Source organism: Oryzias latipes, chromosome 1 (assembly GCF_053564925.1).
Source record: "Oryzias latipes strain Hd-rR chromosome 1, Olatipes_Hd-rR_3.1".
NCBI classification, from domain to species: domain Eukaryota; kingdom Metazoa; phylum Chordata; class Actinopteri; order Beloniformes; family Adrianichthyidae; genus Oryzias; species Oryzias latipes.
In genome coordinates this window covers 7,992,701-8,020,695 of record NC_136237.1, presented here as the reverse complement: position 1 = coordinate 8,020,695, position 27,995 = coordinate 7,992,701, and the positions used below count along the sequence as shown (strand labels likewise).

At 39.8% G+C, this 27,995-nt stretch overlaps 1 protein-coding gene across 1 annotated transcript; it reads left to right on the top strand.

Moving 5' to 3' along the window:
• Positions 1-91: 91 nt before the first annotated feature.
• Positions 92-27,787, top strand: cacng5a (calcium channel, voltage-dependent, gamma subunit 5a). Its single transcript, XM_004066210.5, has 6 exons — positions 92-304; positions 11,669-11,909; positions 15,932-16,018; positions 20,616-20,756; positions 20,849-20,994; positions 21,314-27,787. Exons 2-6 carry the CDS (start codon positions 11,714-11,716, stop codon positions 21,575-21,577), a joined length of 834 nt encoding a protein of 277 aa, XP_004066258.1. The 5' UTR covers positions 92-304; positions 11,669-11,713; the 3' UTR covers positions 21,578-27,787.
• Positions 27,788-27,995: the final 208 nt, after the last annotated feature.

The following is a 27,995-nucleotide window of genomic DNA, read 5'->3' as shown; positions in this document are numbered from 1 at the left end:
CATAAACTTCGTGTTTATAAATTAATTATGAAAATAAAACGAACACGCCCCCCCCTGGACCCCTCCGTGTCCCGCTCCTCTGCACACCTGAGAACAGGGGGCTCGCGGGGTCGGCTGCCACGTGCTCCGCTCCGCACGCTCAGGTCCAAGTGGCGCGCGCGCTCCAGCTCTGGTCCTGCACGCGGGCTTCACGTGTGTCAGAGCTCCCCGGACCGACTGAAGGCAGAGGACGCAGATCAGGACTCGGACTCGGACTCGGACGCTACTGTGTCGCTTTTTTCATCCACGAATCTTCTTCACGAAGGTAGGACACCCGTTTGGGCTGATGATGGAGCAGTTCACTCCTACAGGATGTCTTTGTTGCTCTTCCTGTCACCTACTCTGAAACAAACGTGACAGTTGTGTACCTTTTTTGCCTTTACTTATCCCTCCTGTTATTAACGTTTTTTGTCTCTTTGAATTAAACTTAACAGCGATTTCAAAGAAGTCAGTTATCGACTTTAGCTGTCTGGGAATCCAACCGTCTGTTAGTAAAATAGTGTCATTCTCTTAACCAGAGATAGTTCAGTGAAACGTAAAAGCTTCAGGTTGGAGGTGGAACACACTATTAAGGGACATTTGAACCCAAAATGATTCACATTACAACCAAATTCCTGCACGTCGACAAACGTGCATAAACGGAGGCTTGATTCGATCGTTTTCCTCCGGCACAGCAGCTTTTCCCAGCATCCTCCAGCTGTCTTTGTTGTTGACTGCTTGTTGAGGCGCTTCAGCACCACGGACAGCGAACAGAGGAATCCTCAAGTCTCACCACAGAGGAAAAACTATATATATACTAGTATAAATAAACTACTAATGTGTTGAAATGCCTTCAAAAGATTTTAATTTCTGAGTTTAGTTTTTTATTTTTATTTTTAGATTTATTCCAGTCAAAACGCATGGGTGTTTAAGTAATCTATAGATTCTGAGGTTTTGGAGAGTGAACCAAAGAAAAAATATCTCCATCTTTGCTTCTATTCTATCCGCTTTTCATTTTTTCACTTCTATATTTGTGGGTTTTTTTGTGCAGCACCTATGCTCACATCTGTGACTTCTACCTAAAAACAAAAAAGAGCTAACACAGACCTGTCATCATCATCGCAGTTCCATTAATGTCGTGTCCTTTTAACCACTATAGGTTAATTCATTTCAGTTAAAGATGGAGGCTTATTTTTATCTCTGAACATCTGCTAATGAATGTTTGCGGTCACGTTTACATTTTATACAAAATCGACTAAAGTGAAGCAGCCTCTTCCATCACAAAGGCGCGTCCAACTTGAAACTGTAACATTACTCCCTGTGTCTGCATGGATCCATGAAACTGTGTCTCTGTGACAGGGATGAAGGGGAATATCTGCTTAAAGCAAAGACTGTTTTGTTGGGATCACAGCTGCAGTGGGCTCCGTTTCTCAAACACCTTCCACCGCATGACGGCTCGCTTCTCTGTTATAATTATGATCACTCATCTGGGGCTGAGGCTAGACTCAGCCAGTGTAAACGTCACGACTCTTCTGCAATCCAGTCTGTAAATGACAAAAAACACTTTTAGATGTTCTGTGGAGGAAGTTTTTTCAAAGATGTGCTGAAATGGAAGAAATGAGATGGAAACATTTAGCCGTAATCTAATCTAAGATTTAGATCTATCTAGATAGATAGGTCTATCTTGGCCTGATCTTAGCCTTTAGTTTTTGTGATGATGTGTTTCTATGGATTCATGTAATGTTTTTGACAGCATAAACTCCTGTTGGTTTTTTTTGTGTGTCTGTTTTCCTTCTTTCCCACTCCAGCATTGAAAATGCCCAGCCAAATAGAAAGCCTAGCTTCTGAACGCACTCATCAGTCCGTTCATGCTTTACTGATTTGGGAGCTTCTCCGTATTGCGTTGCCTGGCGACAGGGTCAAGTCAAGCTCTTATAAATGTTGCATTTTTTCTCCCAACAAACACTGGGAAATAGATGTTAGCCCTGTAGTGGTGGCTCACTTTGTGTCACGTCCAGACACTGTTGAGCTTTTAAAATGTTGATTGTGACCTACTCAGGTGCTGAGAGGATCTTCAGCTGTTACTGAGCTCAAGTAAAGAATTGCGGTTGTTGCTTTAACCTCAAACCAGGTGTGTTTGTGATTTTCAGGAAAATTCCTAACAAGAGTCTCAGCATCGTTTTAGAGAATAGATTTCAAAGAACAAAACTTTAAAGTCTGAGTTTTTAGATGAGACAAGGGGAAGAGTTTTAAAGCTTAGCTATCCCTCCTAACCATCCATCCATCCTTCCCTCCCTCCCTCCCTCCCTCCCTCCCTCCCTCCCTCCCTCCCTCCCTCCCTCCCTCCCTCCCTCCCTCCCTCCCTCCCTCCATCTTCTGTTTTACGGGACCGGGCCGCGGGGGATAGCAGTCTAAGCAAAGATGCTCAGACTTCTCTCTCCTCGGCCACTTCCTCCAGCTCTTCCCCGAGGCGTTCTCAGACCAATTAGAGACCTAGTCTCTCTCCAGCATGTCCTGGGTCTTTTCTGAGGCTTCCGACCAGTGGGACATGCCCGAAACACCTCCCCAGGAAGGCGCCATGGAGGCATCCGTACCAGATGCCCGAGCCACCTCAACTGGCTCCTCTAAATGTGGAGGGGAAGCTGTTCTACTCAGAGCTCTCTTCGGGTAAAGAGCTTCTCCCCCTATCTCTAAGGGAGCGCCCAGCCACCCTACGGAGGAAACTCATTTCAGCCGTGACCTCATTCTTTGGGTCATAACCCAGAGCTCATGACCATAGCTGAGTATTGGAACGAAGATGGAGCGGTAAATTGAGCTTTGCTTTTTGGCTCAGCTCTCTCTTCACCACAATAGACCGGTACAAATGCCTTCTCCAAATCCACGAGGCACATGTGGACTGAATGAGCAAACTCCCACAAACCCTCAGCACCCTATAAAGGATTTAGAGCTGGCCTTCTGGTCCACTGTTCTACGATCAGGACGGAAACCCTGCTGTTGTTCCTGAATCTGAGGTTTGACTACTGGCCAAACTCCTCAAATCAGTTTTGATCATCCTAGAAAGATAATCAGGTCAATACATTATCTAAATTTCATGATTTTATTCAGGAGAAATGGTAAAAATGTGGAGCCAGAATTCCTATGAATCTGACTCGACTGTCCGTGCTGACAGCTGTGACCTCTCTGCGTTTTTCTGCCAAAGGAGGTCGTCTTGCCTGCAGCAGCGCTTTCAACCCGTGACTGTGTCTCATTTTTTGTTGGCGTGCCCTGAAGGAGTTGGTGATTCATCGCCAAAATTAGGCCGCTGAGAATTTATTCCCCCGTTTGCTTCCTGCTGGAGGCGAAGGATGTTCTGAGTTCTAGCACATACAAGGAGGGAAGTCCAACCAGAATGGATAAAGTCGGACTGGTGGCACTCCAGATCAAAGAGGAATAACTGAACACTGCTAGCAAGAAGGGATCCTTCCATTTTTCAGCATTTTTATATTTCTTTTGATTTTTTTTTCATTGGTTGCCTTATGAGAAAAATAGATGAAAACAGATCCCATTTTTAATATTCCATTGTCTTCATTGATCCTCACGGTGGTGCTGAACACATGGCTCAGTGGAAAAGAAGTGAACAAACTAAAAATCATAAAAGTGTCAGCAAAAGCAACGACTGGCTAAAGTGCAAATGCTTTGAAGTTGTGAGAAACGTCAGCCACGTTTCCATCCAAATAAAAACTGTGACTTCCAGATCATTCATGTCAAGAAACGGATCAGCTGGTAAATGTTATTTGATCTCAGGTTCATCCTTACTGAGTCTGGAACTACTACTGTCAGAGCTACGCTTCTCTACCTTTGCCTCATTCCTGTCTCACTATAGATAACAATCAGTTCACCTTTATGGGCTTTATCAGTTTGAAAGAGTTCAAATGAATTGGGAAAGTAGAAAGGATAAAAAATTGTGTTTCTTCATGGTTTGATGTTTTGCTTTGAATCAAAACTAATGAAACAGATAAAACTGAAGTGAATCAATAAACCGACAAACTTCTATAACAGAATTGCCATTGTCAAATTAATGTTTAAAAATATTTTAAAAACAAGGTGTTCACTTTCTTTTTTATTTCTCTTTTTTGTGCTAAAATTAAATCTCAACAAAAAAAGGAAGTGACTATTGTCTTGTAATGAGGGCGGGGTCAGGGTTAGGTGAGCACTGAGCCCTACGTATTACGTGGGGCCGACATCAATTTCCACCACTTTTTGTGCTTGGTGACACGTAAATACTAAAGAATAACATCGGCCAAAAAAACATCTTTGATTTCTATTCAGAAACATGAAACTAAAGTAGAACAAAAAAAAAAAAAATCAGCTACAAACAAATGTATTCCAGTTCAAACCAGGGATTAAAATTCCCAGAAATGGTCCTTTTAGTCCAAATCTAAAGTTTTCCAAACATATTTGCATTGAAATTGTTTAAAGACATAACCTTGTTGACCACATGAGGAGGACAGCTTGGCCGCAGACACTTTGTGGGTCCCTGAAACAGTCTAATAATCTGCGTTGATTCAGAAACTGGATTCAGCCGGTTTGTCACTCCCTGGATTACATCAGTGAGTCTGATCTAATGTTTGAACATTTTTGATGTGAACATCTTCATGCGAAGCGTCACCACTTAATCAGAACTCAGATGTCCATCAGCGGGGGCTGCCAGCCTCACCCGGCTGCATCTGTGGCTGCGTGGCATTACGTCCTCTCATGCGTTAGACCCTGTCTGTCCTCCAGAGAGCCCAGAGCAACATCACCCAACAGGAGCCCACTCACACAGTGTGGGCTGCCGGTCCACATCAGACGCGACAGAGGGACCGCACTCAGCCGCAGTCCTGCAGCCATAGGAAGTGGGTCAACACGCACGCCAAAAGAGATCTGTGCTGTGACACTGACAGAGCCTCCACAGAGATGGACACGTTCAGATGAGTGTGTCAGCTGTTTGGGATGACATTTCACACATCCTGCCATTCGTCCCAGTCATGTTTACCTCACCAATCAGTTTTCATTTTTCATTCAGTAGTGAGATGTTGGTCTTATTTTCACTGAAGAAAAGAATCTGCATTGAGATAAAAATTTTCTTTTATTTTGGGTCAGAAATCCCAAACTTTTCAAGCATTTCCTTAGGAATTCATGTTTTATTTTCTTCAAAGATCATCCAGAACATTTCAAAAGAAACCCACAGGATTTCCGATATGCCGCTTAAATTGAAGTTGACATGAGTTTGTGTGCATATTAGGAGCAGAAAGAAGGGAGTTGCACCGCTTGTGATGATATGCCCTTTGCTTGACAGAGCAACTCAGAACTTTTTTTTCCTTTAAAAAAAATGCAACAAGTCATTTTACTGTCCAATAAAGTTTAGGGGGGGGGGGGCTTTTCTGTAAGCTGTGCTACAAGAAAGAAAACTTTATAACAAAACGTTTTTACGTTTATATTAATGTAAATGTCGTTTAAAAATATGTGAATGTACATTGAGATGTGAAAAAGTACTTTTGATACTTTAAAAAAGGATTTATACAGTAAAACTGTTCATTTTCATCCGTTGCCTCAAAGCAACACTGTGCAGTTAGTCAGTGTGTTTCAGCTAACATAATGCATTAGCATGTTTGTGTGTTAGTAAGCATGTATAAGATCACAGTCAGTGTTTTTTACTTTACAATCTACTCACGATCATAGGAAATAGACAGAAAAAGCTTTTATGGAAGGAGACCGGGGAAGGAGATTCCATCAGAATGTGCGGACAGCGAAATTTCAGAAAACAGTGAGGAAGTGAAGAAATAGATTCATGAATCAGATTTAACCCTTGTGCTGTCCCATGGGGTCAAGATGACAATTGACGTGTTCTCCCTACCATGACACAGGTGGATGAAGGTGAAGAGGATTTCATGTTATCCATGGACACCAGTGAAGATCACAAATCATTGAAGAAAAAAGGTTCAGCGCACTGTCTAGTGGGTCTAGGTGACCCAACTGTGCCTAGGATAGCACAAGGGTTACGGGCCACTTATGAGCTCAGGGTTCAGTGAGACTTCAGTTGGAACAGTAATTGTGTGTGTGCATACTAGTCCAATTGCATTTTTTTCTCTCTGGGATATTTTTCCTTTTTTCTGAACAGAAAATACAGCTTTTACCTCTGTTTTACACCTGATCGCTACGACAGAGTAAAGAAGATGAACCCCTGAGAAATGTATAAATAGAAGTTTTTGGATATATTTTTATATGTTTACATGTTTACATAATTTTCTGTCTGTTTGTTGCTTCATGTTTAGTTCAAATGCAATGATTATCTGGTGTTTTAACCACCCAAGGTTTTGCCTTGAAGCAACAAACCAACATCTGGTTGAAGGGGTGAGGGGTGATCAATTTTACAATTGATATTAAATGTGGGACCCCAAAGCTACCCAAAAATAGGGTGAAATATTTTTTTCACTAAAAATGAAAACGTTCTGCTGTAGAGGGCTACCTAGAAACCGGTAGGCCCCTGGGCTCCCAGTAGCATCGGTCTCTGTCACATTATTGTGGAAAACTTCAACATCATCTGCTTTTTTAAAAGAATTTCTCTAATTCAGTGGACATTCATTTTGATTTCTAACAGGAAGTAATATTTCCAGGCATTCCACAAGGTTCCTCACTTGATCCCCTTAACGACCTTTGGATGGATGGATGGATGGATGGATGGATGGATGGATGGATGGATGGATGGATGGATAGATGGCATTAATGACATTCCAACTAAATGCATTGACAGCAAGATTTAACTCTATGCTGATGATGCTGTCATTTACTCATCTAAATCTAATATAATTGACATTCATCACTCAATTCAACATGATTTTAATTCTGTTCAATTGTTGTTACAATCTAATAAGCTCTTACTCAACGAATCAAAATCCTATTTTATGTTGTCCTGTAGCTGCTAATGAAATAAATTTACCTTACATGGACATGCCACCTATTTCCCCAATAGAACAATTCAAATACCTTGGTTTGTCACTTGACTCCTCACTCTCTTTTAGTGCTCATGCTCAGTCCATTTTCCATTCAACAATTTCTCATTTAAAATTACTTTATCAATCAAGTGTTTTAGTTTCTCTTTCAGGAAGAAAATTATCTCACAACTGATTATCCAGACTTTAGACTACGGTGACATGATAAATCAAAACACCACTCTCACTAATCTCCGACCGCTGAATGTTATTTATAACAGTTTGTGTAGGTTTATTCTCCGTTGTCGTTTAGAACTCACCACTGTCTAATGTATCAGCAACTGTCCTGGCTTCCCCCATCCTCCCAATGTCAATTTCACTGGCAATTATACACCTTCAAATGTATCAACCTCAGTTACCCAAAAAATCTTAAACAATATCTAATTCTTTTCTAGTCTTCTTATAATTTACGCCATGCAGATCAAATCTTTTCTGTTGTTCCAAGAGTCAAAAAACAAATCGGAAAATATTAATTTTATTACAAAGGGATCCTTACGGTGGCCCAGAAGGGTCACAACACAACACATTAACTTTATACACAACACACAAACTTTACACACAACACATTAACTTTACACACAACACATTAACTTTATACATAACACACTAACTTTACACACAACACACTAACTTTACACACAACACACTAACTTTACACACAACACATTAACTTAACACACAACACATTAACTCACAACACAACACAATAGCTCACAACACAACACATTAACTCACAACACAACACAATAACTCACAACACAACACATTAACTCACAACACAACACAATAACTCACAACACATTAACTCACAACACAACACAATAGCTCACAACACAACACATTAACTCACAACACAATAACTCACAACACAACACAATAACTCACAACACAACACATTAACTCACAACACAACACAATAGCTCACAACACAACACATTAACTCACAACACAACACATTAACTCACAACACAATAACTCACAACACAACACAATAGCTCACAACACAACACATTAACTCACAACACATTAACTCACAACACAACACAATAACTCACAACACAACACATTAACTCACAACACAACACAATAACTCACAACACATTAACTCACAACACAACACAATAGCTCACAACACAACACATTAACTCACAACACAACACAATAACTCACAACACAACACATTAACTCACAACACAACACATTAACTCACAACACAACACAATAGCTCACAACACAACACATTAACTCACAACACAACACATTAACTCACAACACAACACAATAACTCACAACACAACACATTAACTCACAACACAACACATTAACTCACAACACAACACAATAGCTCACAACACAACACAATAGCTCACAACACAACACATTAACTCACAACACAACACAATAACTCACAACACAACACATTAACTCACAACACAACACAATAACTCACAACACAACACATTAACTCACAACACAACACATTAACTCATGGCCCAGAAGGGTCACAACACAACACATTAACTTACATTACTTACATTACTTTCTGAACAGAAAGTAATGTCACAGTGAGCTTTCTGTTAGGTAGTTAGTTGCTCAGCCCAGTAGAAATTTCAGAATAAAAGCACTTCAATTGCTGCTTTACTTCCGTTGTGAGTTAATGTGTTGTGAGGTAAGTTAATGTGTTGTGTTGTGACCCTTCTGGGCCATGAGTTAATGTGTTGTGTTGTGAGTTATTGTGTTGTGTTGTGAGTTAATGTGTTGTGTTGTGAGTTAATGTGTTGTGTTGTGAGCTATTGTGTTGTGTTGTGAGTTAATGTGTTGTGTTGTGAGTTATTGTGTTGTGTTGTGAGTTATTGTGTTGTGTTGTGAGTTAATGTGTTGTGTGTTAAGTTAATGTGTTGTGTGTAAAGTTAATGTGTTGTGTGTAAAGTTAATCTGTTGTGTGTAAAGTTAGTGTGTTGTGTGTAAAGTTAGTGTGTTGTGTGTAAAGTTAATGTGTTGTGTTGTGAGCTATTGTGTTGTGTTGTGAGTTAATGTGTTGTGTTGTGAGTTATTGTGTTGTGTTGTGAGTTATTGTGTTGTGTTGTGAGTTAATGTGTTGTGTGTTAAGTTAATGTGTTGTGTGTAAAGTTAATGTGTTGTGTGTAAAGTTAATCTGTTGTGTGTAAAGTTAGTGTGTTGTGTGTAAAGTTAGTGTGTTGTGTGTAAAGTTAATGTGTTGTGTTGTGAGCTATTGTGTTGTGTTGTGAGTTAATGTGTTGTGTTGTGAGTTATTGTGTTGTGTTGTGAGTTATTGTGTTGTGTTGTGAGTTAATGTGTTGTGTGTTAAGTTAATGTGTTGTGTGTAAAGTTAGTGTGTTGTGTGTTAAGTTAATGTGTTGTGTGTAAAGTTAGTGTGTTGTGTGTAAAGTTAGTGTGTTGTGTTTAAAGTTAATGTGTTGTGTTGTGACCCTTCTGGGCCACCGTACTTCTGGGCCACCGTAGATCCTGCATTGCCAGACGTGCTCACACATTTCCTCCATCTTCACAGTTTTCTGTTTGTGGTGGTGGGGGGGATCAGTGTGACAGCATTCTCAGAACTCATTATGCAAAATTACTTCTTTTCAGCGTGGATTCCAGGATGCATGGCTTTGGTTTCCAAAATTGTAGGCGGCAGTTGCTCATTCTGAGTCTCCAGTACGTACCATGCTTCCTCTTCATGGCTGCAGTTCGTTCTGGCCAGCAGCAACTTTTTATTCCACTGAAAATATATTTAATTAGGTAGAAAGCAAGGACATACTCAGTTTAAATAAATCAGATCACTGATTTATAGTCCTTGCTGAAAGACATAGAGGGAGTGCATTCAAGGGAAACAAATTCAAATCATGTTTGTTTCTGAGCACGGAGCCTGTGGTTTGAAATATTTGCTTCTCTCGCAAAACAAGGTTTTAACATTTCATGAGACTGGCTCACACCAAACTCTCCCAACATTTGAGTTAAGGTCTGGGCTTTCTCCTGGCTGCTCCACTGCCTTGATCTCTTTGTTTTTTATTCTCTGAACTTCAGGGAAACATGCAGGATTGTCTCGTCTCAGAATTTGTATTGCCTCTTTTCTTTTCGGAGGATTGTTCTTTCTTTATGTCCTTCACCAAGAGGACGACCAAGAGGAAAGTTTTGAACTCTTTTTAAAATACTGTGCAGCAACAACGTTTTTTTTTAGAGCATTGGTGATGTCTTTTGATTTATAAGCACATCTGAGCTCTTAACTTTAACAGACTGATGAGAGTTGAAGGTGATGGTGGCACCTGCCTCCTACCTATTCTGTTAAATCTCCCTAAAACCTGGAGTGAGAATATTACATCCTATACAAATATACAAAAGAGACTTCTGATCTATAAACCTTTTTAAGAACATGTGCCTTTCCTTAAACCAGGGGTGTCAAACTCATTTTCACCGAGGGACACATCAGCATAGCGGCTGTCCTCGGACGACCAGATATGACTTATACATGTAACTAAATGTAATAAAAAAATAAACGTAACTACTCCTTAATGATACATAACTCATCTATTTGTCATAACTTTTTAAAGTGACAATTACAGTTGTATAGAAAAAATTTTTTTGCTTGTTACTTTAGCATAAATCCTTTTAAATTTGATTCTGACAGGTTAGGTTATACAGACAGTGTTTACGTCCTAATGAATAGTTGCCCAATCCCATATTTCAAGTCTGATTCCCCCTAGATATGAATAAATACAAACCCATTTTTATTTTTTATTCTAAGGAATTAAAAACTTTGATGCTGTTGCGGGCCACATAAAATGACATTTGGCCCGCAGGCCTTGAGTTTGACACATGTGCATAAAAACATTCACTTTTTAGAAATTAACTTTGTTGAAATCATCAAGGTTTTTTTCCAATGTACAACAGAGAAGCAAAGATTAAAACTAGTGACAAACAGTAAAATAATTACTTTAACATTTTTTCTTTAGTAAATGTCTTCAAAGAAAAAACATGCATATATTGAAATATGTGTAATATTTTGCGTTATTGTGGATTTTCTTACAGATCAGTGTGTTGTAGTTGTGAATCGGAATGATTTCATGGAGTTACAATCACACAGGTCAACAAGTGGGTTTGTGTTGGCTGAGGTCAGTGTATGTCAATGCTAGAAATGCCCAGCACACCTGAAAGCAGCAGAAGTGAGCTCGTAATGAAAGCCCGTAAGTCAAAATTGAATGTTTGAACCAACTCTGGGATGGATGTTTGGGGACAGAGACTTAAAGGTCATGATTGTGAGTTTGAGCCCCATGTCAGAGATGATTAGCAACTATAATGATTGGCGCAGGAGGTTCAGCAGAGATTTTTACGGCAGATGCCCTTCCTCACACAGCCCTGCATTTCAACGTGACCAAGATAAAATGCAGCCCCAATGACCAAGACAACGCCACACACAGCGCTTCTCCAGAAACTGCTATTTACCACTTTTTTAACTTTGTGAACTTTGGGTTCACATCTGTGGCACAACTTAAGTGAATGAATTTTAGCCCAAATTTGAGTTTACTTACCTTTTGCAGCATTTTTTTGCCTTCAACTTGTTGCTGTCTGTCCCTACTCAATAGCATACAACCTAAAATGTTCTCTCTTTCTTTTTTTCTTAGCTCCCTTTTCCGCCAGCAGGCCCCCCCTGCTGTTCAGATTGTGGTATGAGCCTCTGTGGCAGGAAGGCGCTGACGTTGCTGAGCAGCGTGTTTGCTGTTTGCGGTCTGGGCTTGCTGGGAATAGCGGTGAGCACCGACTACTGGCTCTACCTGGAGGAAGGAGTCATCCTCCCCCTGAACCAGAGCACAGAGATGCGCATGTCCCTTCACTCTGGCCTGTGGAGGGTTTGTTTCATGGCTGGTGAGTTACTGTGTGTCTGAAGTCAATTATCTTGAATAAAAAAAAAACGGTTACTAGGGGTGTAATGATTAATTGACTTGATCGATGAATTGATTTCTATCCCTGCGATTCAATCAGAACGATCTGTCTGAGCCAAAGCTGTTAATCGAATAGGATCGACCTATTCCATGAAGAATCGTTTCAGATTTAACCCTTGTGCTATCTTAGATGACCCCACCCTTACTTTGACGTGTTCTCCCTACCATGACAAAGGTGGATAAAAGTGGGAAGATTCCATGTAATCCATGGAATCTTTTGAAGATCACAAATCGTTGAAGAAAAAAGGTTCAGAGCACTGTCTAGTGGGTCTAGATGACCCAACTCCCAATGGTAAAGTGCCTAGGATAGCACAAGGGTTAAACAACTTTATTATATTGGAAAATACCATTTGGATTGAGACACATAAGTTTTATTTTACTGTAACATAAAAAACAACAAGCAGCATTGATATCAACTTCACTGAAAAGGTTTTCATTCAAAAATAATGATTTGTTGTTAAATGAGCAGTATGATTCATTTGTTTGAACACAATCAGTAACAGCTGTTTTTGATTGTTTTAGGGCATTGGGTTGAAAATCGTACAATGCTTTTGTTTTGTTCTTTTTTCTCTCTTGTCTTTTGTCTATTGAAGGCTAGTGTGTGAAATGTTTGTAGATGTTTGCATGACTTTTCCTAACTTTCTTTCTTTGCAGTATTCAGACCACTATCCATCTCCTCTATGGAAACCTGTCTATGAACTGCGCTCAAGTTCTCCCCTCAAACTGTTAGCTTTTTCCAGTTTGTCAATGGGTGTGTGCTTAACCTTTCCCAGTTAGGGACTGCGATCCGTAGGCGATGCTGGTACCTTGAACTGATAATGAACCCCCCCCCCCCCTTGTCTGTGCATTTTCCGCTGCTTCTGACCTTCTGACCTTCAGAAAACTGTCCCTTTTCCAGCAATGCCTCTGCATGCCTGCAGGTGCTATTTTCAGATAACAAAAGAAACTAACTGTTAGCTTTTAATCTTTTCTTAGAGACAAAACGTTCCACGCAAGCGTTTTCCATCCGTAAAACAGGTATCAACTTTTCTTGCATCCTCTAATAACACCATTGGGTTGTTTTTCTTCCCTACAGCTGTGATCTTCTTCTTTTACATACTGGTTTAATTTTTTAGTCTTAACTTATACTTCATTCTGGTTAATACATTCAGAGGAGCAAGGAGAAGGCTTTATTTTGACACTATGGTTAACTCTTAAATGGTGACGGACAGAGGCTCAGAGGAGCTCTAAAGGTATTCTGCTTGTGACACAAAGCTGTAGGTTTAAAATTATCTCTGAAAAAAGTATCCAACATTTTTGATAATGCTTTATACCAGTGCTTCTCAATTATTTTTTGCCAGCCCCCCCTAGGAAAAAGAAAATGTTTCACACAGGCGCAGCTATCAGACTGACTGGATGCTCATGAACTTGTTAAATCCACTATTGTTCTAAACTGCGGCTTGCTGCGGTTCAGAAGCTCTCCGCCGCCATACACATATGTCTTGAACACTTTTACCATCACAGCAAAACCTTTTTCCAATGCAACAGGTGTGGAGAAGTATCTGAGGTCGGTAAGACTGCTAGATGCAGTTGCTCCTTGCTTGTGGTCTGCCTGATCTATCAGGATGTCAGAGGCCCTGAGGATCCTTTTGGGCAAAATGTGCAAATGGGAAGAGAAACTCTGCTCTGAAGTTCTACTCAGAAATGTTTCCGATTTTTCTTACACTTTTTCCAAATTCATCAGAAACTTTTTAATTAAAACATTTCAATGGTTTTTTCACCAGCAGGTAATGAATTCACCCTAAATTGTATCTGCTCAATACAGAAGTTTGTCTTTTCTGCATTTCAGTTGTGTTTTGGCATTGCAAGTGATCAAAATAACATCTTCATGCCATTTATGCTGCAACTCAAAAGTTCAGTTTTTTCACACAGCTGTATGGTTGTCTGTGGTTTTCACCCACATGGTGCTGCATTGCTTCAGTCATGCTTTTTCCTGTCCTGTTTTGGACTCAATTGTCCCGTCTTTGTGAGTAGGAAGCCTGTCCAGCTGAGTTTGGAGAACAGATGTTTTAAACTGGGGAACAGTTCACTGCAGGCCACGCATTTACCGCTGGTCCACTTGTCTTTCTGTGTCAATTGAGTGACCTCATGACCTACTTAACCAGTGTGAAGCACAGTGTTAGTCCCAGAATCTCTTAATGTCACAGTTCAAACAGTGATGGGGCAGTAGACCTGTCTCATTTTGTTGAGATGATATGTTGAGTGAATGCTGTCACACACATTATAACTCAAAACAAGTTAGTAACTGGAAAATTACTAACTTGTTTTTTAATTTTTTTTATTTAACCTTTATTTATCCAGGCAAGACAGATAAAGAACAATATTATTATTTTCAACTGTGGCCTGGCAAAAGGCAAGACCTTCTGAGAGAAAGATAAAGGTTACAGTCCACCAACAAAAGTATCAGAAATAACAGTCTTAAATCAAAACAGCATCAAACTTATTAAACTGTACAGCAGCATACAGTATTTCATTAAAATGATTGTTAAAATACCTTTTAAAAACTGGATAAGAAAACTTCTAAAAAGCTCACTCCGGATTGGTGACAGTAGTTGCCATAGAAACGTTGACTCAGACCAATCACGGCTTACTGAGGTCGTCTGGCTCCTTAATGTCTTTTGGCGACTTAATTGACTTTATTTAGTTGGAGCCAGAAGTAAGCCGTTTTGTATGGGCGACGGTACACTCACTCAGTCCAGTGCTCTTATACAGTCAGTGTTTTCCAAAGTCGTTTGGGATCACATTTGCTGAATAAGAACTGTTCTTTGAAATGTTCTGATTTTATTTCACCAAATTGCACTTGTAAAGAATAGTTTCTGTTTTGTTTAAAGACCCAAATCTGCCGGTGACCTAGTGGAGTTTTATTCCACCAGTAAGTTCCTGGTGAAACCAGGGACCATGACTACCTTTTATCCAAAGCTTTTGATTGGAGCATGCTTATGAAGGACATTATATTATGTAATGCATTCTCAATAGTAGGAATCAATCTGGTTTTGGACCAGTGAAGATCCACTCCGTCGCCCAGAAATGCTTGGGAGTTGACTCTTGAGGCTCCATGAATTAAGGTTAAAATCTTCTCTAGTTGACATCACTAAGCAGACTTTAGGTCTGGTGCTGTTTGTCTCACTTATTCTTTTCTGTTTGGACATAAACTCAGCAGAGATTGCTGAAGGATGATCATGAATGTTGATTATTTGAAAACCCATTTCCTTCTCTGGTAAAAACTTTGGTGATTAGACCCAGGAAACATAGGAACATATGTCCATCTCTGCTGCAGATGAGACATAATATGATCATAAAGTGTAGATTGGTGAGAAGTTTGGACCTGGGTGAAGGCGAGAAGAGCAACATTCACGCAACATTCTCTGTGTTTGTGGATGGAGAAATAGACAAGAGTGAAAACTGTTGGTTGAGAAGTGAGGAGAGAAAAAAACAGAAGACATGAATATTAAAAAGCTAATTTTAGACAAATCCAAACCAGCAACTTTGAAAAATGGACCCAAAATTGAAAACTATTGTTTTAAAATGTGTTAAAAGCCAGACATCTTTTAGATAAAATATGTATAGGCTACTTAATAAGAATTTCACCAATGAAATCTTAGTATTAGATTCATTTTCTGTGCATAACACCTTGGGTTGTGCGGAGCACATGAGCTGGTGTGAACCTGCTGTGTTTGTGTCAAAAATATGTGCTAAATCTAATTCTGGGTGTTCCTTAAATGCTGACTTCAAAATATGAGCGTTATGTAAATGAGCTGTAAACCCGAGACATTGTTTAATCAGCATGGAAGTCATCTAAAGCTCTGTACAGATTTCATCCTGAGGAGGACCCTTTCCGGTTATTGAAATGATGATGAACAGTTTCCTTCAAATGGTGTAAGATCATTTGTCCTTGTTTTTATCCAGGAGAAGAGAAAGGAAGATGCTTCACCATTGAGTATGTGTTGCCGACCACTGTGCAGATGACCTCTGACTCCACTGTCAGTGTGCTCAGTAAGTAGCTGCTTGAAACCATTGGTTTTCTGTTGTTTTTTTCGTGTTAGTTAAATTTCCCTGCTTCGATGTCTGGCTCTTTGACTTGGATTTTGATATTCAAGAAGAGTGTTGCAGCAGTTAGAAGCTTAAAAAACGACTTTTAACTGCTGTCGGCAAACCACCACCCAAAACAGCTACGTTTTCAATTTTCCATTCAATTCAGTTGTATTTATATAGCAAAATATTACAACATAGTTGTTTTAACGGATTTCATACCGGTATTTTTATAAGAACATGAAATCAAGTGGCTGGGATAGGCTCCAGCAGCCCTGTGACCCCGAAAGGGAATAAACGGAAGAAGATGAATGAATGAATGAATGAAATTATAAGGATCATTAAGTCATAGAATTCAATAGGTAATGGCTAAACTAAACAAACTAAGCTAAACTGGGCATCCCTGTCCTTTGACTCTCCTCGGTAAGAAAAACCTCCCAAAAAAACGAATTCTGGTAAAAAAACGAAGAAAGCTCATGGATGTCCACATGCAGGAGGGATCCTCCCATAGGATGGACAGGTGATGTACCAGAACTCTTAGAGAAGAATTAGCTTATCTAACTCTACAGTGACTCCCAGGAGGGGAGTGGGAAAGAGAAACAACACATGAATCGCACTGAACCAAACAGAGGCATGGAGAACTGAATGATGAATAATAATGGATTGGATTTTTCTGCGCTTTTCCAGACGCTCAAAGCGCTTACAGTGTGTCCATTATTCATTCGCTCCTCATTCATACTTGGTGATGGTAAGCTATGGTTGTAGCCACAGCTGCCCTGGGGCAGACTGACAGAGGCGTGGCTGCCAGTTCGCGCCTACGGCCCCTCTGACCATCACCGGGATCATTCATGCACATTCACACACCAGTGGAGCTGCACTGGAGGCAAGTAGGGTGAAATGTCTTGCCCAAGGACACAACGACATTTTGGCTGGTGGGAGCGGTGATCGAACCGCCAACCCTTTGATCATTGGACGACCCGCTAAACTGCCTGAGCCACTGTCGAATAAATAAATGTTCAAAAATAGAGGAGAGGAGAAGTAGATGAGAATAGAGGACTGTTACGCCCCCTTTGTGTCTAGGGGTGCTAGGGGGGGCATAACATAAAAAGTAAAGGTTTGGCTACTGAAGTTGACTGTAACAAAAAACACCAAACGAATGTCTCCATAAAATAACCCAATTTATTTACAAATAAACAATCCAACAATAACTAAAAGTGAAGCTAAAAGGCTTCAGGGTGAACCCAGGCCAAAACAACAAACAAAACCCCAACTAACTGCAACATGTAATCTTACCTGCAACAAAAGAAAAGGGAAATCAAAGACAGAACGCTAACCTCCCTAACCTAACAAAACCAGGAGAAAACATGTACTAAACAAAATGGCGGTTCACCCCTACAGCTTCACTTAAACAAAATCATAAACCAAAGGACTAAACAGAGTGGGCACAGACAAAACTACAAACTACAAAGAACTACAAAGTGCAACACAAACTAAAACAAGTGGAGAAGACATAAACAAAATGGAGAACAAAACAAAATGGAGAAGAGGGCCAAGCTGCAGTGGAGGCTTTTGCTGCAAGGCACCCTTCTCACCGGCTGGAGGTCCAAGTGGTGGCTTTTAAAGGCTGCCTCCACCAGCTTGTCCAAATGGAGGCCACACCCTTGCCAGCACACCTGAAAATAATCACAGACATACAAACAAAGATCCACAAAAAACACAGAAGTCCCACTCTGATACAAAAATAACACACAAAACACAGAACAAACAAACAAAACAAAATCAAATACAGCCCCAGCTGTAACAAGGACAGAACCCCAGTACTCCATACTTTCCCCAGCTTCAAACTTCTAGCAGCCTACTAGCAACTAATTGCTATTAAATTAAATTAAAACATGTTTATAGTAAGTTGCATGCACTATGGCACATACAGCTGATGTTAATAATAATGACAAGAATAGAACCTCTACATTTTTACCACAACAGCAATGATACAATATAGTATTAATCAAAGCAGGGGGAGTGTGCCACCCTGGCCCGGTTTATGAAACTATCTTCCCTCTGCAGAGAAATATGTATAATGGAGGTAAGGAAAATTACAATTATTCCCCCAAACTTCCTTACAGTAGGTGAGGTAGAGGAAGCAATAAGTTAAATAATCTCTGATTACTAGCTAGTCTGACAATAAGCCTGTCAACAGAGGAATGTTTTCAGTCTAACTTTGAATGTAGAAACTGTCGGCCTCTCCTTCATGAGCTGGGAGCTTATTCCATAAAACAGGGGCTTGGTGGTTAAGGCTCTACCTCCAACTGTGCTTTTACAAGTTCTAGGAACCACAAGCAGTCCTGTATTTTGGGAGTGAAGTGTTCTGTTTGGTCGGTAAGGCACTATGAGGTCTTTGATATAGGATTGGGTCATACCATGCAAGACCTTATAGGTTAGCAGGAGGATTTTGAACTTAATTGTAGATTCAACTGGGATCCAGTGAAGGGAAACTAACTAGATGCTGCAATTTTAACGGCCTAATTATTCAACTAAACTACAACTAAATATCAGGCATGTCGTCATTTCTGAAATGATCTGGAATCACGTTGTTGCAGTATTCAACCCAAAAAGTAATAAATTGAAGATGAGCAGAGCTCTGGAGTCATTTTTCCAAAGTGGCAGGATTTTTCTCTCTGTGATTCATCCTCATTTTAGACACTCTGCAGACAGAATGAGTGTCAGCAGCTGTTTTTATTCACCACTTGAAGGTGTTGACAAAGGCTGTAAAGACATGCCAGCTCCCCTTTTGATTTGTTAAGTGTTAGGTGATAGCAGATCTAACTTGGGCTTGACTTGAGTGCTAATATTTAACAACACCTCTGTGAGAAGAGCTGTGAACTAAACTTGACTTGTTATTTCCACCAAAGGCTGGTTCACCCTTTTAGGAGAATGGATGCCTTAGCAAAAAGTGTTCTTAAACACTGTGATCATGTACAGGAATGTGAAAACAAGAATTGACTGATTTTTAGAGCCCTTGTCAGCTTTAACATCATGAAACAAAAGGCAGATTGAGAAGGTGGGTCTTGAGCCTCTTCCTAAAAACCTCTACGGCCTCTGCAGCCCTGAAGCTCTCCGGCAGGCTTTTCCACAGGCGAGGACCGTAATGGTGGAACGAGGCCTCACCGTGTGTCTTGGTCCTCACCTGAGGAAGAACTAAGAGGCCAGTGCTGGAGAACCACAGGGTCCCCAAGGGTTCATATCTTAAAAGCAGATCAGTTAAATAATAAGCCCAAGATCATTAAAACATTGAGAAAACTTTCAAACCAATCCTGAATGGCACAGGGAGCCAATGCAGTGGTTTTAAAATGTGTGTAATGTGTTCCTGCCCCCGGGGCTAAAGAAAACAGGCAAGTATGGAGACATGCGGATGCCGCATCTCTGTCTAAATATTTTCATTACTGCAGGAAATTTGTTCCTATTAAATTGGAATCCCAAACAACTCCATGACGATCTTAGAAAAATTCAAGAACTTTACTTTTGACTAAATAGACTAGAAGGGAAAGAATCAAGAGTCATTTAAGTTTCTGGGACAAGACAAAAAATAAAATGGTAAACATTTATTATTGTCTGTGACTGATCTTATCATTTCCACTGATAATGAGTCCGTCTTTTTTGTCATTAAATGGGCTTTAATTTCGCTTTGACTGTGAGAAAACTGCACTTAAACAGAGATGGTGAAACCGGTCAGATGGTTTACATGATAACCAAAACTTAACTATTTCCTCACAGCGGCATACGGCAGACGAGAAAACAGCAGATGTTCTGGGTGGTGAGGGTTCAACTTTGGAACACTGTGGCCTGATTGGCAGACAGAATGGATACTGTGCAATTCCAGCCCCTGTTCCTGCATTTTGAATGTTGCCAAAATTTGTTCAAGCTATTTGTTGTGTTCTCTACTGTTTACGTCCGTCTTAATTTTTGGGGTAATACACATCAAACTAATGACAATAGTGTTCCTTCATATTTATTATAGGTGAGATCCAAGGTAACTTTGACATATTTCAATAGAATTCAGACCAAATAGAAAAAGCACCCATGTTAATAATATTTCCAACTTATTGTGAGTAGTGTAGTCTTACCTGTTAGGAAATGTCTTACCTGGAGTTGAACCAGCTTCCTTTTTCATTTCTGCATGTTCTTAACATTTTGTTGGTTTATACGCACTGAAAGGAAATGTCTGACATTCTGCAGCTCTAAACAGGCAAGATTGCAGTAAAACTACTGAAGAGAGCAATCCCTAAAGGTTACAACATACAGTCCACTTAGCTAAAGAGGCACGTTTTGTGTGAGGGGGGGCGGCGGGGGGGTACCTCTGGGACGGGCTTTTTCATTTCCTCACAGCAGGATCGGATGAGCTCCTGCAGTCATTGAATGAAGAGTCATAACCTAAACCTGTAAACCGCAGGCGTCACGCTGATGAAAACATGAGACAGAGAGGCAGAGCTCCTCATGCTGTGCACTCAACGAGACAAAGGAAAACTTTCTCTGACTTCTCCAAATGTGCTTCCTGTCGTTTCAGAGATGATCCGATCAGCCACGCCCTTCCCTCTTGTCAGCCTCTTTTTCATGTTCATCGGGTTTGTGCTCAGTAACATCGGCCACATTCGACCGCATCACACCATCCTCGCCTTTGTTTCTGGGATCTTCTTCATCCTGTCAGGTACAGGCTTTGTTGTGAAGACGTTTGTTTGCGTGTACTTTGGTCATCGAGAGATTTGCGTTTCTGTTTTTGTCATCTGTGGGCTTCAACAGGTCTGTCTCTGGTCGTCGGGCTGGTTTTGTACATCTCCAACATTAACGATGAAATGCTGAACAGGACCAAAACGAATGAAGCTTACTTCAGCTACAAGTACGGCTGGTCTTTTGCCTTTGCCGCCATCTCCTTCCTGCTCACTGAGGTAACTAAGGTTAAAAACTAAGGTTTTTACTCAACAATTGCTGGCTTCTAAACGGTGCTTCTTTTATTGGAAACATTATCATCGCAGACAAGATGAATTATGTTTTCTTGTAGCTGTTAAATCTGTATGTCCATTAAATCAATCTGCTTTTGTGTTAATTAAATACCCATGTCTGCGTTTTCCGGTTGTTCCTTCTCATTCAAACTTGATAACTCCATCCTCAAACCCCCAATGAAAGGCAAAAAAGCATTGAAAGTTAACTAAAAGAATAGGACCTGACCTTTTTTTTGATGGTTTCATTGTTTTCCATCCTGTCCAGACAGCAGGCGTCATGTCTGTGTACCTGTTCATGAAGCGCTACACAGCAGAGGAGATGTACAGGCCTCATCAGGGCTTCTACCGGCCCCGCCTGAGCAACTGCTCGGATTACTCGGGTCAGTTCCTGCATCCGGACGCCTGGGCCGGGCGCGGCCGCAGTCCTTCCTCCATCTCCTCCGAGGCCTCCCTCCAGATGAACTCCTCCAACTATCCCGCCCTCCTGAAGTGTCCAGAGTACGAACACATGTCCTCTTCCCCCTGCTGAGGCATTGCTGGGGTCATGTTGATCTGCCCGGGTTTTGGCCGTTAAGTATATATCGTTCAGCTTGAAGTTATCGCTTCAAGTGCTCTGACAATGACCCGAGTTGCTTTTCTTTGTCAGCTGCCAGTTTTGATAGCAGCTTTTGGTTTTGTAGGGAGGAAAAATAAAAACAGCCTCAAGATTAGTTTCTTGTTTTCTCCAGCAGTCTTGTTTCAGGATGAACGAGGAAACGTTTTAAGCAGTTTCATTTGCTTTCACTGAGTATTACCTGTAGATATCAGAGGAAGAGATTGCAGAGCGTCTCTAAAGAATAAATATGAAAGCAGATAGTCTTAGCTCAAGAATACAAATTATTCTGTATCTGTGGGTCTCTGGAAACATTCTCACAATTATTTATTCAGGAGGATTGTGCTTTGGTAGGGGAGAGGGAAAAAAATCAAAGTAGGATTTATTGTGAGAGCAGCAGTTTGTGCTGCAGGTGTTTCCACGTTCTAATTTCTTTTCATGTCCTGGTGCACAAGTATAGAAACTTCTAATCTTCACAGCTTTCAGAACAAAACCGTTTGAAAAGAGAACTTCATATACAAGTCAATTAATTAGAGTGAGGAAGATCTAAAAGTGCTGAGATCACACCTTTATTTTTTTAATACTTTCTAATATTTCTGTTTCAATCTTGTCCGTTTTATCTTCAATCAGATGAAGGAATATTAACATCATTTATACTTCTGCAAAGGGAAATGTGTTCTTGTTTTTGGAGTTTTGTTTATTTCTAAATTCTGACAATTTCATGCGGTCATACATTTTTATTTTAACAGAATATAACAAAGATTCACACCGATTATTCATGAGCAACACAAGACTTTTTCACTAGTGTTTAAGGTTTTATTGCCAGCATATGCATTCATGCAGCATATGCAAAGACAGCTTTTGTTTAACAGATGTCTCCTTGTCTGCCAGTTAGAGAAAAGAGAGTAAAAGGGGAGAAGAGGAGGTTCTGGCGCTCATGTTTAGTGTGGAATGTGGATGAGTCAGTCGGTAGTTTCACATGGAGCCTTTTTGAATGTAAGATAAGCTGACAGAAAACGCTGCTTAATGAGATTTTTCTGCTTAAAAAGCCTCTGCCACAAAGAATTGCAGTATTAACCCAAACCACAGATGCATATTTTTTCCATTTTCTTCCCTTGTCATGATGCTAAAACTAATGTAGGAACGTCACAATCAAATGTACCTATGACCCATTGACATTCCATAGAAGACGATGCACCAAATCGCCAAGTACCACCTATTCACATTTCTTGCTTTTGGTGTGTGAAAACATGTTACATATATGTCTTGTGCAATCTTCTTTATAGATGGCAGATATTTTCTTAAGATGTTATTTCTTCATAAGGTTGCATGCTGTCAGCTCCACATGATCCCACCGGGCACAAGAGGTCTGTTAGATAACTAATGTACAGCTGCAGTACTTCCATTGTCTGCTTGACATCTCAGACAACTCGTTTTTGTTACTCTATTATGCTGTGTACACACCGGGCATGGGTCGCGCATTTAGGAAAGCACTAAACAAGCATTCTTGAACCCGTTTATAGCATATGGTGTGGACTAAGGTCTGTCTCCACCCAAAACTAGCACATGAATTCCCAGCTGGAAGAATGTTGATACGAAATGTCGTAGCGAATCTTACTCCTGGCTTTTTCTTTCACAGCTCTATTCCGATATACAAAGACTTGGGTTCATAGAATTCCTTTACGATCAATTTTCAAACGGTCGGCACTTCTGTGCTTTGAAGAAAAAAAACACAACTCATATGTAACCACCAAATAAAAGTCTTTGATTGGTTAAAGTTCAACTGGTTAAACTTTAACGCACGTTCAATTGCTGGGCCTTCTGTACGTAGCGCCCAAAACTGACTTAAAACTTGCGTTTTGAAATGCGAAAGCGAGAGTTTTGAACGTGGACGCATGAAATGCGTCTGTATTTCGCCATGGAGTGGAAGCGGTCACTCGATGGCATGTTTCCGAGTCCAGTATGTACGTAGTATTAGAGGTCTACCACTAGTGTTCTGAAAGTTATCTGCAAGAGGTCTCCTACAATCTAACCTTGGGATATTCATACGTGACTACACAACTGTATTAGAGCTGTGGATCATTAATTAGGTGGCGATTCCATTCACAAATCAAACTTAATGACTCCCAGATCAAACCATGATTCTTACTATTTAATATAATGTGTTTTTACAGTTTTTACAGCAGTAAACAGAATCGGAAGGAGAACAACACCATTTTGTAACAGGCCTGAAAATATTCTCCAGTTTTTCCATCCTCAAAGTTTAGCCAACTACAGTTCTAGTAGATTGATGACGAGATAGTAAACACAGCAAAACCTCAATAGAAATGTAACAACTAGAAAACACTCACAGACCTTTCATCTAAACCCACAACAATGCTTCCAACAACCATGTTTTACAAACTGACAGTCTTCAGCTTTAGTGGAAAAACCAGAAGACTCCCAAAACTTTAGAAGAACATTTTAAAATAAAGCTCCTGTGCCACTTCTCCACCATGCTTATAGTCACATGACATCACATTAATCATGAAATGTTTGCAATATTCTTAAATTCCTCCTGTGAAATTCGTGACTGTGACATGTGATCACCGTGAAACAGCTGATTCTGCAGTGCAGAAAAGCATAATTTCATGCTGGCTTTGACCGACATGCAACACTTTACGTTCTTAGGCATTGCATACCACTGCTAGGCGGGTATGAAAAGCCGCTGAATCAGCTGATTGACGTTGATTACATAAGCATTCCACTACTGAGTGGTGCTGCATATCAGCATTTCTCTGCTTCAGAATCCCCTGAAATTATGTTCATTGAGTGGTCGAAGAGTTAGCATAATCAAAAAGTGTGAACACTGGAGCTAAAGCTGCGGTGTTAAAGGGTTAAAGCAAATTCGTTATTTTCTGACCTTATGTCAGTAAACGGAACTTCAATCTTTTTCTTCCTACTACAAAAATCCAACATTATGCTGCATTTTAGAGCAAACACACGTTGTGCCTGAATTGTATTTATCTATATTGTATTTTTACTACCCTCTACTTTGTTCATACAGATTGTGAATCAGCAATCAAAATATTCGTAATCAAATTTTTGGAGCAGATCGCAAACATTGGAGTCCCTGTCGTTACATCCCTAAAAATGTATTGTACGAGTCACAAATCGATTTTTAAACACAGACAAATCCAAAGTTACACACAAACAAGCAGACACAAGTTAGAAATCAAGCATCATGCTCAAACAAATTTTTTGTGTCTATTTTCTCTCCATGCTTCTCTCTGTAATTCAACTCAATTCCATTTTATTCAAATGGCCCAATATTACAAAAGTTGTCTCAACGGGGTTCAAGAGCGCTAACCGCTAAGACACCATGCAGCCTTTTTATTCACAGACAACTAGTAATCACCAAATTCTACATTCCAAGCAGTACAAACATTTCTCCTTCCCGGGGTTAAAGGGTCTCAGATACTTATTAAGAAAATAAACAATCCAATATATGTATATGTAACCGAATCTGTTAACAGCATATTCATTCAAAAGAATCAGAACACCACATCTTAAGTTTTCAACAATCTTACAAATCAAAGCCCAATTTAGGACATTTTAAACACAGAGGTCCCCTAAAACAGCAGTCTGGAACCCGAGCCGCATGTGTCTCTTTTAACCCCTTCATTGTGGCTCATTGGCTTTAAAAACTATTTAACCCTTGTGCTATCCTAGGCACTTTAACATTGGGAGTTGGGTCATCTAGACCCACTAGACAGTGCTCTGAACCTTTTTTCTTCAATGATTTGTGATATTCACTGGTGTCCATGGATTACATGAAATCTTTCCACTTTTTTCCACCTTTATCATGGTAGGGAGAACACGTCAATGTAAGGGTGGGGTCATCTAAGATAGCACAAGGGTTAAAGAAATAATGGGTTCCAAGTTTTGCTTAATTTGTTTAAGTTAATTAAATGTTGCATGTATGTAAGGGAACGCTGCCCGAAGAGCTGTGCATTATCAGAAATTATTGGAGCATATAGAGGCTTGTACTTTCCTCCGCTATCTGTCAGAAAGTTGCGTTCGCACGAAATAAATATTAAATCAGTTAATAGTACCTTCATTGTGTTATTTTTTTAGGTTGTTTTCCATGGAAAGACTTGATAATTTGATACGAGGCGTTGTCATGGTAACAGCTGCCAAGCCTGCACCCTCCTGGCTCTGCAGTAGCGGAGGAAAGTGGTATTTTTAAATATCGTGATAAATTAATCAAAGCATCTCTTTAGAGGGAAGGGAAACATGTTACCGCTTACTCTTGACCAGCCGATGAAACAAAAGTTTGTTTCAAAGAAACAAAGTCTTAATTGTTCAAATCTGTCGCTTTCTTGTGTCTCATCTCCTTATTTACTTTTCTCTCCTTCTCTTCTGCTGCACCCCAGTCTTCAAAATGATTACATTTACCAAACAAGCTAAAGGAAACTATCAAATTATTCATGTCTCTACCATTGTCTTGTGTGTCTTGTGTCATCCTGTGTTGTGTGTTTCTTTTGCTCCAGTTACCAAATGGCGTTTAGGCCAGGACAATAATACAGAACATTCAAGCTAAACCTTATTTTTTAGTTGTCCATTATCAAGGTGTGTTATCACTTTTTAATCCTCACCATGCAGCCAATCAGATTCAAGTATTCACCCAAACCATAGTGTAAAGTTTAGATTAACTTGTCAGATACCTGAGCAGAATTATGGTAATTCTGTTTTTTTAATTTAGGTAATCATTTTGTGTCTCATATTCTGCTGCACAACAGTGTCTAGTTGCTGTTCAGAAGTCCTTAAAGTGTAGAATCCCACTTAAATGTGTAGAAAATAAAAAATTGTACACCAATGTTGTCATGATTTATTCAATAGTAAAAGGAGAAAGTCACAATGATAGAAACACCATGTTTGATGCAGCTTTCTTACTTTTATTTGAGGTAAATCTGCTCCAGCAGGAGGATCCTATTTATAACACTTATTTGGACATAATTTACTTGCTGTTGAATTAAAAGTAGTTAAAATTGTCATATATAGATAAATATTAAGCTTTATACTTTAACACTTGTAAATATTTAAAGCTATGTTTTATGAATGAGTGGAAACATCAATAAAATGTGTTTATCTAACCGGTGAGCAGTGGGACTTTGTGGCTCTCACTTGGAGTTTGGTCACTTAGAAAGTAACCCAAATGTCTCTTCTATTGTGAAAGGTTGCAGAGCCCTGCCCTAAAGTAACAATGCAGATAGCTACTGAAACCACAAGTATAAACATATCTCCTAAATACTTTGAACATTCACTTTCACTAAAATGATCCGATTTTTAGACACCATCAATTGTCTTGTAGATTTGAGCTAAACAAATACCGTCCTGGGTTACATTATCGAAAGCTTGAAGGATGGCCTCTGTAGCACACTAAATGCACTTTCTAAATAATTCTTTATGTTATTTAATTAACGCTTACCCTCCTCGAAAGGAAATGGCGGCTTTTTTTACAGTGCTGAAGGCATGATGACGGGAGGAACTGTGGGAAAGTCGTCTGTTAGAGATCTAAACAGAGATGTGCAGTAGAACTGAATGAATCCATGTCTATTAGATGCATATAAGCTGTAAACATTGAAATAGCCGTGAGTTAGATATCTAATAGATGTGTCTGAGCCCAGTGGGATTCTTTCTGGCAGTTAACTTTGCATAAGCGGGAGCATCTGCTCAGCAAAAAGCAAACTGAGTTAGAGGAAATATTTTTCACTCTCTGCACCAGTTTGAACTTGATCGTGCTTTAAGTTGATGATATTTTGACCTAAATATTTGTACATATAAAATCTGTGATGCAGACAAAACCTTTTGTATAAACTTCACTGAAAGCTACACTTGCTTTGTTGTATTGATTCTTCTGCAGCTTGTCGGTGTCTTAGTCAGGCATCATTAATCTGTATGTAAACTTTTACCATCACTCCTATTTATTATGTTAGTGTGGGAAGTATTTAATCTATACTCAAATGAATATGACACATAGGATTCATAACCTGTTGTAAATTGTTTGTTCTTTATCTAACTGTATCTTTAAAAGTCTATTGTAAAGAGGACTTGTCATATTGTACATGGATCGGAGAAATGAATGAATAAAGATTCTTCTAAAGATTTTCTTTAAGACTTTTCTGTTTTTCTATGTTGTTGTGAATTTTGAATGAGATTGTCTCTTTAACCCTTGTTCTATCTTAGTACAAGGTAAGATGGCCACCCTAACAGCAGGCAAAATGAGCAGGTAGGGGTAGGGGGTCACTCAGTCAGCGTAGGTCTTTAACCCTTGTGCTATCTTAGATGACCCCACCCTTACTTTGACGTGTTC